Source organism: Chiloscyllium plagiosum, unplaced genomic scaffold (genome assembly GCF_037043375.1).
Source record: "Chiloscyllium plagiosum isolate Xiang-an unplaced genomic scaffold, Cpla_swu_hap1 HiC_scaffold_45, whole genome shotgun sequence".
Classification (NCBI taxonomy): Eukaryota; Metazoa; Chordata; class Chondrichthyes; order Orectolobiformes; family Hemiscylliidae; genus Chiloscyllium; species Chiloscyllium plagiosum.
In genome coordinates, this window is record NW_028270183.1 from 19,494,115 (window position 1) to 19,510,353 (window position 16,239).

Below are 16,239 nucleotides of genomic sequence, written 5' to 3' on the forward strand. Positions count from 1 at the left end.
CACCCAATATATACATGGTCCACGGACTCCACAGCGCCACAGAACAAGCAGTTGGGCTGGGAGTCCGTGAACCACCGCAATCTGCGGTTGCAGGGGACTGCTGCGTGCAGCACCCTCCACCCCAGATCCCCGAGAGAAAGGGGGAGGACTCCCGCGTAGAGAGCCCTCCACTGGGGATCCCCACCGCCCGGTGGCAAATGGGCACGCCAAGGCGTGTCCGGACGGTGGATGAGGGAGAAGAGGTGGATGGTGTGCAGCAGCAGTCGGTACAGGGCTCTCCTTTTCACCTCCCGAAACAAAACAAAGTTAAAATTTCGGAGGCGGCTCAGGTTGTGGGGCACAGGCTCCCGCGGGAAGTACGGGACCTTGGGGCCAATGTGAAATTCCGTCCGGGCTGGGGTGAGCTCGGACGGGATCCCACCGCACACCTGAGCGTCCTCCAACTGGTGTACTACGTCGGGTCCGAGCACCGCCGTTTTGAGGCGTCGGATGGCGGTGGCCACGTACTGGACGTCTACCGCCGCCCTGCCTGCTATGTCCTGCGGCAGCGTCCAGCCCAGGCCCCCGGCACCCAGCACGTCCCCGACCCTGGTCACCCTCGCCGCCGCGGCCCTCTCCTCCGACAGCCACTCGAACCCGCGAGTACGGAGGTGCGGATTCCTGAGCAACGGCTCCCTGACGACAGCCGCTACTCCAGCCGGAGGGTAGGCGCGACGCGATTCGACCATGTTCCAGACAGTGATCAGGTCCTGGTAAAAGACAGGCAGCGTCTTGAGGGCGACCTGCAAACCGTCACGGTCGACGAACAGGAGCTGCGTGTCGTAGTTGAGGTTACGCACCTGGCGGAAAAAATACGTCGCCAGGGCGCACCATCTAGGAGGAGGCTCGACGTAAAGGTATCGCCGCAAGGTCTGAAGGCGGAACGTCGCGACCTGGGTGCGGGCGCACACCAGCGACTGACCGCCCTCCTCAATAGGGAGACTCAGAGCCTGCGCGGCGACCCAGTGCATCTTTTTGTCCCAGAAGAAATCGACCAACGTTCTCTGGATGCCAGCGACAAAGCCAAGAGGAGGGACCAAAGTGACCAGCCGGTACCACAGCATGGCGGCCACCAGCTGGTTTATGACCAGCACTCGACTCCTGTAAGATAGCACTCGGAGCAGTCCTGTCCAGCGGCCTAGGCGAGCCGAGACTTTGGCCTCCAGCTCCTGCCAGTTGGCCGGCCAGGATTCCTCAGCCGGGCTGAGGTAGACCCCCAGGTAGAGGAGATGGGTGGTACTCCAGCTGAACCCCCGTAACTCCTCCGGCAGAGAGCCGTACCTTTTTTATACCATGGCGCGGTTTGGTATTGGAGAGGTTTTTACTAAATGAGTCACAGTGTTATATAATGACCCGACAGCAGGAGTGATTACGAATGGCATAAGATCGGATTGTTTTAGAGATGGCAGAGGCTGTTGTCAAAGGTGCCCTCTTTCACCATGATTATTTACACTAGTAATCGAACCACTGATTGAACCTATCCAAACGGACCCCAGTATAACGGCCCTGGAGGTAGGATCAGGCAAGCGTAAAATGACTCTTTTCTTAAATGATCCATTGACATCTTTGCCCTGCTGAATTCAAGTGGTTAATTTATTTGGTATGTTTTCAGGGTACAAAATTTTATTTTCATGAAATTAGAGGTCATGCCGGTAGGGGGTCTTACCAGCATATCCAACTTTGCGGATGGATCCCACTTCCCCTTTCGGTGGTCACTGGGAGGAATTTTTCTATTTAGGTATTTTTATTACCTTGGTCAGCTACATAAAGTTAATTATACATATGTATTAGAGGAAATAAGGCAGGACCTCCAACGTTGAGAAGATCTCCCGATATCCATTAGGAAGAATAGCTTTTGTTAAGATGAATATTCTCTCTCGTCTATCATACCCCATGAGAATGCTTCCTTTGATGTTGCCGAAACAGGTGCTGCGTAAGCTTTATGGTTGACTTGTTCCTTTGTTTGGAATCATAGCTGGCCCCTTATTAAATTAGATAAATCCCACAAGAAAGGTGGTGTCTAGATTTCCCGGATTTTAGGAAGGACCAACTGAGCTCTCTGCAATCATATGTGGCTGACTGGGTCCCTTGGCAATTCACAATCAACTTGGCTCAATATTGAGGCTTCCCAATCAAAATGCCCCCTCATCAATCTATTGTTTATGGATAAGATGAGAATTGTCACAGATCGTTGTAAAAGCCTGATTGTCCTAAATACAATCAAAGATTGGGGGATAATACGACAGGGTGAGGGTAATTTACAAAAGTGGGAATGCTGGGATTTCAGCTAGGCCTGACATACGCTGGATTTAAAATCTGTGAGTCCAGAGGAATCTCCTGCTTGGGAGATTTGTTTGGTGGGGAGGTCATGAACAATTACGGCAGAAGTTCGGTTTGCCGAGCAAAGGATCTCTTTCGATATTTTCAAGTATGAGACTTCATACAAAAAAAGACCACATGATGACTAATCCTTATAAACTGGATATGGAAAGGAGTGCGCTTCGGCCAATGGGTGCACCCTCGGTCAGTACTCTCTATCACCCGCGAGGTAATAAGGTATCAAAGAATATGGAACGGCGATATAAAACCTGGACTCAAAAATTAGGGGTGGAAATCTCCTTAGAGATGTGGGACGACATCTGGGAAAATGCCAGGAAGATCTCTATCTGTAATAGGACTCAAGCTATTCAATTGCAGATACTTCATAGGGCCCATATAGCACCAGAGCAACTTGCAAACGTTAAGGCAGGAGCATTCTCAATGTGCCCTAAATGTAAAATAGAAGTTGGTACTCTCATTCATTGTTCGTGGACATGTCATACAATTCGTAGATATTGGGACAGTGTAGTGAATGCCTTGGTAAAGACTTTAGGAACAGAGATTGGGTTGGACCCGGTGTCTCCCTTTTTGGGCTTTCCAAATTTTCCTTCTCTAGATGCACGGGGGAAGAAACTGTTTAATATCCTCCCCTTTTGTGCGAGGAAAAACATTTTAGCAAGTTGGGTATCAGAAAGTCCCCAGGACTTTCGAATTAGCATAGGATAATTATGGAACACATTCCCCTGGACTTCCTTACGAATATGGTGCACCAAAAAATGGAAGTGTTCTATCGAACTGGCAGCCCTTCTTGAAATACACCGATGCAGATGTATCGGCCATATTGTCTAGTGCCTTTGCTTAGCGGTGAGGGTGATGTTTGTTGGTTCGGGGGCCCCTGGGAGGAAGAATCCCATATAAATATGGGTCGTGTTATGAGTTGATATAATGTTATTTTGAAGGTTTATGTATTTATTCATCCTCTTTGTTTTGTTAGTTATGCAACGTGTTGTAGTTTTTTTTAATAGAGTTTTTTTCTTATATCTTACTTTGTGTTTTGGTAGTCTATAGAGTAGATTAATAGTTTGTCTTCTTTATTTATATTGATGTTGCTTTATATTGTGAAGTGGTTACAGTATTTTGTATTAGTTTTGTTTAAAAAAATCCCAAAACTTTTTTCTTTTCAAATTTTCAAAAGCATGCAGGTTCAGGTGATGGTTAGGAAGGCAAATGCAACGTTGGCATTCACTTAGAGAGGGCACAACTACAAGAGCAGGGATGTCCTGCTGAGGCTGGATAAGGCTCTGGGCAGACCACATTGAGAATATTGTAAGCAGGTTTGGACCCAGTGTCTGAGGAGGTGTATGCTGGTGTTGGAGGAGATCCAGAGGAGGTTTACTGGAATGATCCTGGGGGCAAAGGGCTTGTCATGTGAGGAGTAACTGAGGATTCTGGGTCTGTACTCGATGGAGTTTAAAAAGACAATGGAGGGGGATCTGATTGAAACGTACAGCATCCGGAGAGGCCTGATAGAGTGGATGTAGAAAACATGTTCCCAAGAGTAGGAGAGACCAGGACCCAAGGGCACAGTGAAGGGACAATCCTTTTGAACTGAGATAAGGAAGAATTCCTTCAGCTGGAGGGTGGTGAATCTGTGGAGCTCGTTGCTGCAGCGGGCTGTGGAGGCCAAGTCATTGAGAGTAATTAAGATTCTGGAGTTGGTGTTGAAATGTAGATTCAATGATGCCTAGCCCCTGAGCCCCCCCTGAATGGGACCTAAAGGGGTAACTAATTTGTCTGGCTCAATGGCTTCAGTCAACTCCTCTGCATTACTTGGAGTAACTGGGCTGACCATTCATCGAAGAAAGAAAGAAATATCGCCATCGAGTGAAGCTCTGGGCAATGACTCACCAACACAAGTTCTGTTTGCTCCAAGGTAAAATCCTTTCCCACAATTTGTTGCCTCTCCTCCATGTTGTATCACCACGTTGTTGAAGTAAATCACTATAAGACAAAAACCAACCCCACTAATTTAGCCGATGGGAGAAGTCCACTTGAGTGCAATGGTAACGACATTCCCACAGCACTGGAGGTGGAAGCAGTAAAGTTCCTGTCGATGTTACAGGTCTCCCTACACCGTGTGGAGTCCCAGGAGGGAGAGTCAGTGACCTACGATGCAAAGGAAGCCAGGGCGAAGCAACACACAGAGTCAGAGAGTCACAGAGATGGGCAGCACAGAAACAGACCCTTCACTCCAACTCGTCCATGCCATCCAGATAACCTAAATTAATCTAGTCCTATTTGGCAGCACTTGGCCCATATCCCTCTAAACCCTTTCTATTCATAGACCCATCCAAATGCCTCCTAAATGCAGTAATTGTACCAGCCTCCACCACTTCCTCTTCCAAACACGCACTACCCTCTGCGTGAAAAAGTTGCCCCTTAGGTCTCTTTTAACTCTTTCCCCTCTCACCCTAAACCTATGCCCTCTAGTTCTGGACTCCCCCACCCCAGGGAAATGACTTTGCCTATTTATCCTACCCATGCCCCTCATGATTTTATAAACCTCGATAAGGTCACCCCTCAGCCTCCGCCACTCCAGGGAAAACAGCCCTAGCCTATTCAAACCCTTCAAATCCTCCAACCCTGGCACCATCCTTGTCAATATTTTCTAAACTCTCTCAAGTTTCATCCTTCCAAGAAGAAGAATTGCATGCAATATTCCAAAAGTGCCCTAACCAACATCCTGTACAGCTGCAACATGACCTCCCAACTCCAGTATTCAATACTCTGACCAATAAAGGAAAGCATACCAAACACCTTCTTCACTATCCTATCTACCTGTGACTCCACTTTCAAGGAGCTATAATACTGCACTCCAAGGTCTCTTTGTTCAGCAATACTCCCCAGGAGCTTACCATTAAGTGTATAAGCCCCTCTACGATTTGCTTTTCCAAAATGCAACAGCTCGCATTTATCTAAATAAAACTCCATCTGCCACTCCCCAGCCCATTGGCCCATCTGGTCAAGATCCTGTTGTAATCTGAGGTAACCCTCTTCACTGTCCACTACACCTCTAATGTTGACGTCATTTGCAAAGGGGTTAGTAAATTTGCGGATGACACTAAGTTCGGTGAAGTTGTGGACAGTGCCGAATGTTGCAGGTTACAGAGGGACATAGATAAGCTGCAGAGCTGGACTCAGGAGGCAAATGGAGTTTAATGGGGACAAGTGTCAGGTGATTCACTTTGGAAGTAGCAACAGGAATGCAGAGTATTGGGCTCATGGTAAGATTCTTGGCAGTGTAGATGAGCAAAGAGATCTCAGTGTCCATGTACATAAATCCCTGAGAGTTGCCACCTGGGTTTATAGGGATTGTTAAGAAGGCATAAGGTATGTTAGCTTTAATTGGTAGAAGGTTTAAGTTTCGGAGCCACAAGGTCATGCTGCAGCTGTACAAAACTCTGGTGTGCCTGCAGTTGGAGTATTGTGTACAGTTCTGGTCAGTGCATTATAGGAAGGATGTGGAAGCTTTGGAAAGGGTGCAGAGGAGATTTACTAGGATGCTGCCTGGTATGGAGGGAAGGTCTGATAAGGAAAGGTTGAGGGACTTGAGACTATTTTCAATGGAGAGAAGAACGTTAAGAGGTGACTTAATTGAGACATATAAGATAATCAGAGGGTTAGATGGGGTGGACAGTGAGAGCCTTTTTCCTTGGATGGTGATGGCTAACACGAGGGGCCATAGCTTTAAATTGAGAGGTGGTAGATATAGGACAGATGTCAGAGGTAGTTTCTTTACTCAGAGTAGTAGGGGTGGGGAACGCACTGCCTGTAACAGGAATAGACTCGTCAACGTTAATGGCATTGAAATGCTCACTGGATAGACATATGGATGAGAATGGAATAGTGTAGGTTAGATTGGCTTCAGATTGGTTCCACAGGTCGCCATTTGGCCTGTGCTGCACTGTAATGTTCTATGTTTAAATGAAGCCCCTGTTTTTTTAAGGAGAAAAGGAGGCGGAAACTCAATGAGAAAGATCTTCATTGCAGCTTTACTCCTCCTGCCTCTCTCCCTCTGGTGGAGCTGCTGTCCCACTCGGTCCACCAGGGGGCAGCCTATCCCATTGGTTCCCAGCTTGGAGAGAGAGAGAGAGAGAGATGGTGCAATTCTCCGTCCCATGCTGAATCTCTCACATCGCCTTCCAGCAAGAGTCTGAGCAATGGGCCACAGCTCTGATACTTACAGCAATCTGCACAGTCATGTCTAAGGCCTGAGGGATGGGGCATTCAACAGCAACTTGCAACTGCGGAGTTCGCACAGGACACTGTTGAGATCAAGCCCAGCATCTTGCATTTAAATATCCTCTTGGGTTTTTCAGCATTAATCACTCCATCACTGAGGGCTGTGTCTTACATTTCCAGCTTCTACATTTGACAAGCCCATTTCACCTTGTAAGGCTGTTCTGCTATGATTATACACACATACAACATACAACTAACATATGAACAACATGCCAACATACAAACACATTAACAACTTGGAAATAGCATATGAAGTACCGAGCAGTAGCATACACGATATGAATAACATACAAATAACATGCACAGCATGCAAACGCATGAACATGCGAATAACATGCAAATAACAAGTTATAAAATATGTGATAAAAACATTAAAAAACATGAATGAGATGCCAACACATTCAGACACACGGACAGCAGAGAAATAAATGCATGAATAACATGTAAACATACAAATGTGAAAAAAGCAACATGCAAACATACAAACATAGGAACAACAAAGGAATATACAAACAATGCACAAGAATAGGCCACTTGGCCTTTCAATTCTGCTATCCCATCCTATAAGATCATGGCTGCTCTGATTTTAACCTCAATTCCACATTCCTACGTATCCCCTGATAATCTTACCTGCCCTCGGTCATCAAGAATCCATCTCCCTCCGCCTTGAAAATATTTAAAGACTCTGCATCCAGGTGCCTTTTGAGGAAGGGAATTCTAAAACCTCCCCACCCTCTGAGAGAAAATGGTTCCACATTTCTGTTTTATGTTGGCGCTGCCTTATTTTTAAGCCATGACCACCCCCCCGCCCCAGTCCTTTCCACATCCACCTGGACAAGTCCCCCCCCCCCAGGGTTTCACCCGTTTGGGTTAAGTCGCCTAATCATAGAATCCCTAGAGTGTGGAAACAGGCCATTTGACCCAACAAATCCATACTGACCATCCGAAGAGTAACCCACCCAGATTCATTCCCCTACCCTATTACTCGACATTTCCCCCTGACTAATGCACCTAACCTACACATCCCTGAACACTATAGGCAATTTAGCACAGTTAATTCAGCTGACCTGCACATCTTTGAACCGTGGGAGGAAACCCATGCAGACATGGGGAGAATGTGCAAACTCTACACAGACAGAAAATGCCAGCTTTTCTAATCATTCCTTTCTGGTGTTACTTTGGAGATTCTCTGATTTAGTTAATTTAGATTTATGATGAATCGTTGATACTAATTATAAAGGTATTACATTCACTAAACTGTTGTACCTTCACTAGAAATGACAATTGGTCAACATTGATTGTCATTTACCATGACACAGGGAGAACGTGCAAGCTCCCCACAGACAGTCTAACCTCCAGAGGAGACAGGTCAAACCTGTCTGCATAAGATGATCTCATCAAATGTGTAAAGATCACAGTATTCAATTAAGCAACAGGGAACTGTGGCTGGTTGCAACTCAGTTTCCTCCCAGAGAAAGGGGGAGCTGAACGTTGACTGCAAAATGGTCGCCAGGGTTACCCGGGCAATGGCTGGAACCGAGAATAGAGAGGGACTGTGAGATTCCTCACACACTCCAATGAATAGCTCCATCATGTTGCGTTATCGTGGTCCTTGACTCTCCTGAGGAAGGGGTTTGCAGGATTTGGGACATATCCCAGTGATAAGGATAGTGGTTCAAGGGCACAACAACCATAAGACATAGGCAGAGGAATACACCCTGTGATCCTGCCCCACCATTCAATGAGGTCACGTAGGACAGAGAGACCTCGGGGTGCAGGGACATAATTCTGTGTAGTTTGTGTCGCATGTAGACAGGGGGGTTAGGAAGGTGTTTAGCACGCTTGCTTCAATGGTCAGGCCTTCGAGTATAGGAGCTGGGACATGGTGAGTTTGTACAGGGCCTTGGTGAGGCCTCTTCCGGAGGACTGTGTCCAGTTCTGGTCCCCCTGTTATAGGAAGGATATTATTAAGCTGGAGAGGGGACAGAGAGATTGACCAGGATGTTGATGGGAATGGGGGGGTTTGAGTTATAATGAGAGGCTGGGATTTTTTCCACTGGAGTGTAGGTGTTTGAGGGGCGACCTGAGAGAAGTTTATAAAACCATGAGGGGTGTAGATAATGTGAAAGGCAGGTGTGTTTTCCCCAGGATGGGGGGATTTCAAGACTAGGGGCATATTTTTAAGGAGAGAGGAGAAAGATTGAGAAAAGACATGAAGAGCAATGTTTTTACACAGAGTGGTTTGTGTGTGGAGTAAACTTCCTGAGGAAGTGATGGATGTGGGGACAATTACAATGTTTAAAAGGTAGTTGGATAAGTCCATGAAAAGGAAAGGTTTGAAGGGATATGGGCCAAACGCCGGCAAGTTTAGGGGCTAGTTTAGTTTGGGATTATATTCGGCATGGGCTGGTTGGACCGAGGGGGCTGGATGGCTCTATGACTGGTGAGGGGCTTATGCCCGAAATGTCAACTCTCCTGCTCCTCGGGTGCTGCCTGACCTGCTGTGCTTTTCCAGCACCACACTCTCGACTCTGATCTCCGGCATCTGCAGGCCTCACTTTTTCCTCGATGACCGATTCCTCAATTCCCCTGCCCTTTCCCCGTAACCCTCGATTCCTCAGTTGATCAAGAATCACTCGACCGCAGCCTTAAATAGACACAAGGACTGTTCAGTCTGACCTCACATTTCATTTTGTCACGTACGTTTGTGATCATTATCACGAAATTCACAGAACCCAGGAAGTTGGTGCTGTAGATCTCCGATGATCTGTCATGTCCAACAGATCACGGGGTAATTACTCTGAAGCAGTTTAACCCCTCAGTTCTCGGGTTCTGTTCAAACGCTGTTCAGCCCCACTTCAAGAAAATGGTTTGCCACTCGACGCAGCTGGAAGATGAGAGACAGGCAAGTGGGAAACAAAACCATGGACCATCGGAGTGTCCATGGGCCAGACTCAAACATGGCATCACATTCCTTGTGCACTCCCCTGGCACATTAATGATGCCCACTCTGGTGTCTGTCCAGTGCTTGATGTCCACTAGAACAATCAGGAGGCATTTTCGTATTGATTAATGGCCAAGCTGCTGGCTGTCCCGGTAATAGAGACGTTGTGGAGGTTTGAGAAAGTTGGTGTTGGAGCCAGTGCCAAGATGCCAAGCCCCAGGAAGTTGGCACAAGTTCCCCAGACTCAGTTGGGTCAAGCAGACAGGGAGAGCGCAGGACGTTCAACTCCCTTGATACATAAATGTGAAACTATGGGTTGGGCAAGAATCTACCCAGTCAGTGAATTAATCCTCCAAAGGGCCTCGGGGCAGAGGGTTTGGGATAATTGCAAGTATAGTCCTTCCAAACATTTCCAACACACTCTAACAATGAAGGGAATACTTGCAGTGGTCAATGAAGGTTTGTTCGTTTGATTCCTGGGTTGAAAGGGTTTGTCTGATGGGGAAGCGCCGAAATCCATTGGTGTTTTGAAGAACCATCATGGAATCAGACCCCTACAGGCCCTTCAGCCCAACAAGTCCACACCGACCCTCTGAAGAGTAAACCACCCAAACCCATTCCCTATTACTCTACATAGAAGGTGGTGTAGAAACTGGAAATATTGGAGCCAGACCATTCCGGAAAGATGTTAGGAAGCATTTCTGCACAAAGTGGGGGAGAGGATCGGAACTCTCTTCCACAAGTGGAGTTGGATGCTGGATCGGTTATTCATTTTAAATCTGAGGCAGATAAATAGTTTCCAGCAAAGTTATTCAGGGATATGGGCCAAAGACAGGTCCATGGGGTCAGGCCACAGATTGGCCGTGATCCCATTGAATGGTGGAACAGACTGCAGGGGCTGAATGGCCTCTTCCTTTTCCGACATTCCTGATCTGTTTTCTTTCATGGGGCATTGCCCCTCCCTAATTGCCCTGGAACTGAGCAACTTGCTCGCACCGAGGGGCAGTTAAGAGTCAGCCATGTTGTTGTGTGGGTCTGGGGTCACATGGAGGCCAGGTCAGGTAAAGGTCAACAGTCTCCTTCACTAAAAGACATGAGGGCACCAGTGGGTTTTGTACGGAGATCGATGACAGTTTCATGGTCAACGTTACTGGGACGCCCTCTGTAATTCCAGATTTCCAAATCAAGTTTAAATTCTGTCAGAGCCTGGTTTCTGGATTAGAAACACAGTGATGTTAGCCCTACGAAATCATCTCCCCATCTTAAATGAAATGTGTTGGATTCTGTGAGGTCTTTGCAGAGGAGATGCTCAGAGGATTTTGCCTCTTAAGGGTGTACCTTTACCGAGGCAGAGTTTAATTGGGGAAGTGATAATGGTGAGCTGGGGTACACCCGAGGCCAGGATTGAAACATTTGCAGACACTTTGGCGAATGGCAGGAAGGCACTGGGTACAAGAGATTTCTGCATGCAGATTGCAATTTGAAATGTAGTCACAATTGAAATAGGGGTACTGGAGTTACTCAGTCAGGCTGGACACTGACCTTTGACCTGGGAGGTCAGAGTTCAGAATCACACAGTACCCCTCCTCTGTCACTGCCTCGTGAGACTAGGCCCCGGTTTACTGAACGTGTGTTAGAGTTCACTCAGTCAGAGTTGCTATGGAAATAGTGTGCTTGCTGCTGGAGAGGGACAGTGAAGGCTCCAATATTTCCCCTATCACTACGGGAGGACAGAAAATCTCTCGCGCTCTGACTGTCAGACGCTGGGAGGATTCGCAGGTCCCCACTCTCGCCATGTTTGATGACATCGTGAGGACATCTTTCCTGGACAATGGAGCCCATCCATGGATTCCTGGCTCAGAGATACTCCCCACTGGGTCACATAACCTCCCATAGCAACATGCTTTCCCTTGTTCACAGTGTCGAACTACTCCACAGCCAGCACTACACAACAACCACACTTACATTTACTCTGTCTCTAACCTCGTACTGTCCCTATTCCAGGTGTGTTTAATAGGGATAGTGTAGAGGGAGCTTTACTCTGTCTCTAACTCCATGCTGTCCTGCCCTGGGAGTGTTTGATGTGGACAGTGTAGGGAGAGCTTTCCTCTGTTGCTAACCCTGTACTGTTCCTGTCCTGGGTGTGCTTGGTGTGGACAGGGTAGAGGAGCTTTATTCTCTAACTCTGTGCTGTCCCTTTCCTGGGGGTATTTAATACGAACAGTACAGAGGAGCTTTATTCTGTATCTAACCCTGTGCTGTCTCTCTCCCAGGAGTGTTTGATGGAGACAGTGTAGAGGGAGCTTTATTCTGTATCTAACCCTGTGCTGTCTCTCTCCCAGGAGTGTTTGATGGAGACAGTGTAGAGGGAGCTTTATTCTGTATCTAACCCCGTGCTGTCCCTGTCCTGGGAGTGTTCGATGGGGACAGTATAGAGGGAGCTTTACTCTGTATCTAACCCCGTGCTATAAAACAGATAACATGTAGTCAGTGCCACTCAATGAGGGGGACAGCCCTGAGTGTGTGAACCCTGTCCTGTCAATGGACAGTGTTCATGAGACATGGCCCAGTTCACCGACCATGTCCTGTTCTTGGATTTTTGTGCAACTTGCCACGTCTTGGTGTTTTGGTCTGAAGGTTCCACATTGGGATGACCCCCTGCAGATCTCTCCTGGTGGGTGGGCTGTAGATTCCCCAGTGAGTTTGCTTGTTGTGAGTGTGCTGACCTCAGTGGGGGGAATCTGAGCTGGTTTCCATGTGTTGGCGAGTGGAGGGGGGGGGGGGGGGGGGGTTAAGATCAGTGTTGACCCCCCTGATCATTCCTCATCAGGTACCATGATGGATCGGACTGGCCAAGTCCATCTGCTCTGGTTCCATGAGAGAAGGGATTCAGGGGAGCTCACATCTGGAGTTGTTCTGGAGTCAGTGCCTCGATGGGAGGGGGCGAGGTGAGAGGGCACCTTGAGGGGAGGGGGAGGGTGCCACACGTCAACCCTTGGATTAGGCAGCACGGCACACCCTCCTGAATAACGGGCCAACCCCAATATACAGAAACCGCAACTGGGCGGCCCGTTGCCCCCGATTGTAAGAGATTGTCCCTTTACATCAACTATTTGTCCATTAGCCACAGCTTTCGACTTTTATTCAGAGGGAAGTGTGTGGGGTACTGAGGCTGGGAGATCTCAGGATGTGACCCTCAAATATGGCCACACACTGGGGCCGATTGGTATTATCATTGGAACGTTAATCCAGAGACCCAGATAACGTACTGGGGACCCTGGTTTGACTCACACCACAGTAGATGGCGGAATTTGAATTTAATAATAAAAAGAATCTGGAATTAAGAGTCTAATGCTGACCATGAATCCATGATCAAACCCAGCTGGGTCACTGATGTCTTTCAGGGAAGGAAACTGCCATCCTTACCTGGTCTGGCCTACATGTGACTCCAGGCCCCACAGCGATGTGGTTGCTCTCTGGGCAATTAGGGATGGGCAATAAATGCTGGCCTGGCCAGTGACACTCTCATCCCATGACTGAATTGAGAAAAAGGAGCAGAATTAGACCATTCGGCCCATCGCTTCTGCCCCGTTGTACGATCATGGTGGTTGTGTTCCTCAGCTCCACTCTCCTGCCTTCACCTCCCTCAATCCCCTTGATGGGCAAGAACGGATCTATCTCCATCTTAAATACACTCAATGACTTGGCCTCCCCTGGCCTCTGAGTTCCACAGATTCACTCCCCTCCACCCTCTCCTAAGAGTGTCCGTTCTGCTTGGGGGTCCATTGCTGAACCAGACACCCCGAGTTCAAGTCCCACTTTGGGACTTAATAGCCATCGCTCAATGAGTTGACTATCGATTTGAAATTTCTCACAGAGAAATTGACAGCAAAGTGCTCAAGGTGGGAGAGTTCCCGGATTTGTGCCGCCAAATCCAATGTGTTAGTTACAGCAGCAACAGCCTTCCCATGTTGGAGGGGTCCACAGTAAGCAAGAGGCTCTCACATTCTGAAAATGTACACACAGACGCACACACAGACAAAGACGCACACACAGGCACAGGCACACAGTAACACACACTCACATACACAGAAACACACAAACACAAACAGCTACACACAGGTACACACTGACATACACACACACGCTCACACACGCAAAGACATGCAGAAATACACACATGCAAACAGATAACAGATATGCATACAGAGATACACACACCGATAAACACACAGACCACACACCTGCACAGATGCACACAGACACAGACAAAAAAAATGCACATATTTATACACACAGGTATATATCCATTTAGACAGCCCCATAGTCACACATATACATGTAAAAATACACACACAGATATACAAAGGCACACGCTCACATATCCACACAGAAACACCCACAGATACAAACATATCACTGAAACAGAAACTTATGCACACCTACACAACTACACACACATACACAGATAGACACACACATAAATACAGAGAGACACATCCACAGACATACACACACAGACCTGACTGCTTGCACCACCACACACACAGACAAACATGTGACTAACACTGAATGTGCGCATATCACACAAACACACATCGGGTGAATTAATACTGACTCTGCACACACACACACACTAAGTGACTTGACTGCTCTCTCTCTCACACATATACACACACACACACACAGTGACACATACACAGACACAGCCAGACAGACACACTCCCCTCAGTTGCCGTCAGGAGTAACTAAAGCCCTGATGGAGCCTGATCCTTATTGGGACAAGCAGCATCACAGGGACACATTCCCCAGAAAACCATGTGGAGTACTCTCACAAATCTTCACACATGCAGCTCAGGAACAATTCCAATGAAAAGTCTGCTAAGTTTTGAATTATTGTTTTCCGATTTCTACAGAAACTGTAATCCAACACCTCTGCCTGTGTTTCACTCAGTCCAGAGGATCACCGTTCTGATGGATGGTTTAACTGACTCAGTGCAGACGGTCACAAACCCACACCTCCTGCAATCCGAGCCTTCACAAAACTCCACGCTAACTCAACACTCACTCTTCACCCTTTTCCAGACATTGACTTGGGATAAACAAACATTCATTGTTCCCCGTGGGTCAGCTCCACAGATACTTATTAATCATCGCGGTTGTTTCAGATTGACTGGAAAACACTTTCACAACTGAGACAGAGTGGCAGGGACCAGAGGGGGAGAGAGAGAGAGACACAGAGAGGAAAGTATGGGATTTGTTGAGTAATGGCTTCTGAAGGCAGGAAGGAAAGAAGGTGACAGGGGTGAAAAGAGAGAAACACAGTCATGGGGTGTACAGCGGGTTGATACATAAATTAAAGAAACAACCTGCAATCAGGGAAGCAAAAACAGAAAGGGAAATGGTAAACTCTCCATAATCCTACCAGGGTGATAGGGCAGCTCTCTCTCATTAGCGAGGGGAGGAATGATGCTGGTTTAATTTGAGGGTCCCCATGCCTCAGGGAGAGTAGTAGAGAGAGAAAGCAAGAAGCAATTATTACACTTTACTGTAATAATGTGTTCTTGTGTAAGCATCATTATCTTGTTCAAGTAACAGATGCCTTTGGTTTGTTTGGATAGAATCACAACTCCAGTGTTTTGTCTGTTTCCGTGAATTGCGACTGTACAGAACCAAAGTGCATTTGTGACTATGTAAATATACAAAAGTAGTTTTAAGAATAAAGCATATTTTTGAAATTAAAAAAAAAAGCACATGCATCAGGACGTACGAAGAATCTTGACAGAGGGAGAGAATGAAAATGTCGGATAAACTGTTCAGAACAGAGTGAGAAATAATCTTTTCTCGTGTTGAGAGAGAGAGATTGTACATGTGCATTAGAGAGAGAGAGAGAAGTAATATTACAATAGAGTAATAATACAACAGAGGGAACCCAGCAGTATATAGCTTTGATAAGACACTATAATCTTTCCCGTGTTGACCAGTCAGTACATACCGAGTAATAGCTGGATGCTGCACCGGGTGGTCATGGTTCCTTAAGGAGGGTTTCCCAGTTAGTCTCGTCGTTCTCTCAGCCTCGTAACTGCACTCTCTCCTCCAGCACTGAGACCATCTGGCAGCACTTCAATTGTAGTCACAGACCCACCCGAAAAGGGGGAGGAGAGTCTGTCGTTCATTGGGTCAGCCTGTGAGGCTGCTTGTTTTGTTAAAGGTGCAGTGTTTTATTTCGATGCTCCTCAGGCAATTAGATTAGATTAAATTACAGTGTGGAAACAGGCCCTTCGGCCCAACAAGTCCACACCGACCCGCCGAAGCGCAACCCACCCATAACCCTACATTTACCCCTTACCTAACACTCTGGGCAATTTACCATGGCCAATTCACCTAACCTGCACATCTTTGGACTGTGGGAGGAAACCGGAGCACCCGGAGGAAACCCACGCAGACACGGGGAGAACGTGCAAACTCCACACAGTCAGTCGCCTGAGGCGGGAATTGAACCCGGGTCTCCGGCGCTGTGAGGCCTCCTGGGTGGCCTGCCTTCTGTTCTCCCCCTCCAGCCTTTGGGCCTCAACATCCAAGGAGAGTCGAACCCCTGAACTGAGGGAGTCTCCGTTCAATGTTTATGTTTCTCT

The 16,239-nt window shown here is 47.4% G+C and overlaps 1 protein-coding gene across 10 annotated transcripts in view; it reads right to left on the reverse strand.

Annotated features, from left to right (window-relative positions):
- The window catches only part of LOC122552177 (adhesion G protein-coupled receptor E3-like), a 71,021-nt gene extending 55,306 nt beyond the window's left edge, over positions 1-15,715 (reverse strand). For 9 of the 10 annotated variants that reach the window (XM_087983448.1, XM_087983447.1, XM_087983445.1 and 6 more), the window contains exons 1-2: positions 15,600-15,715; positions 4,267-4,359 (exon numbers count right to left, since the gene is read on the reverse strand). In XM_087983448.1, the coding sequence (XP_087839574.1) occupies positions 4,267-4,359; positions 15,600-15,633 (127 nt within the window). In that variant the 5' untranslated portion in view covers positions 15,634-15,715. The remainder of the gene's footprint in view (positions 1-4,266; positions 4,360-15,599) is intronic. The other variant, XM_087983438.1, reaches the window with a different exon arrangement.
- Between the last annotated feature and the right edge of the window lie 524 nt (positions 15,716-16,239).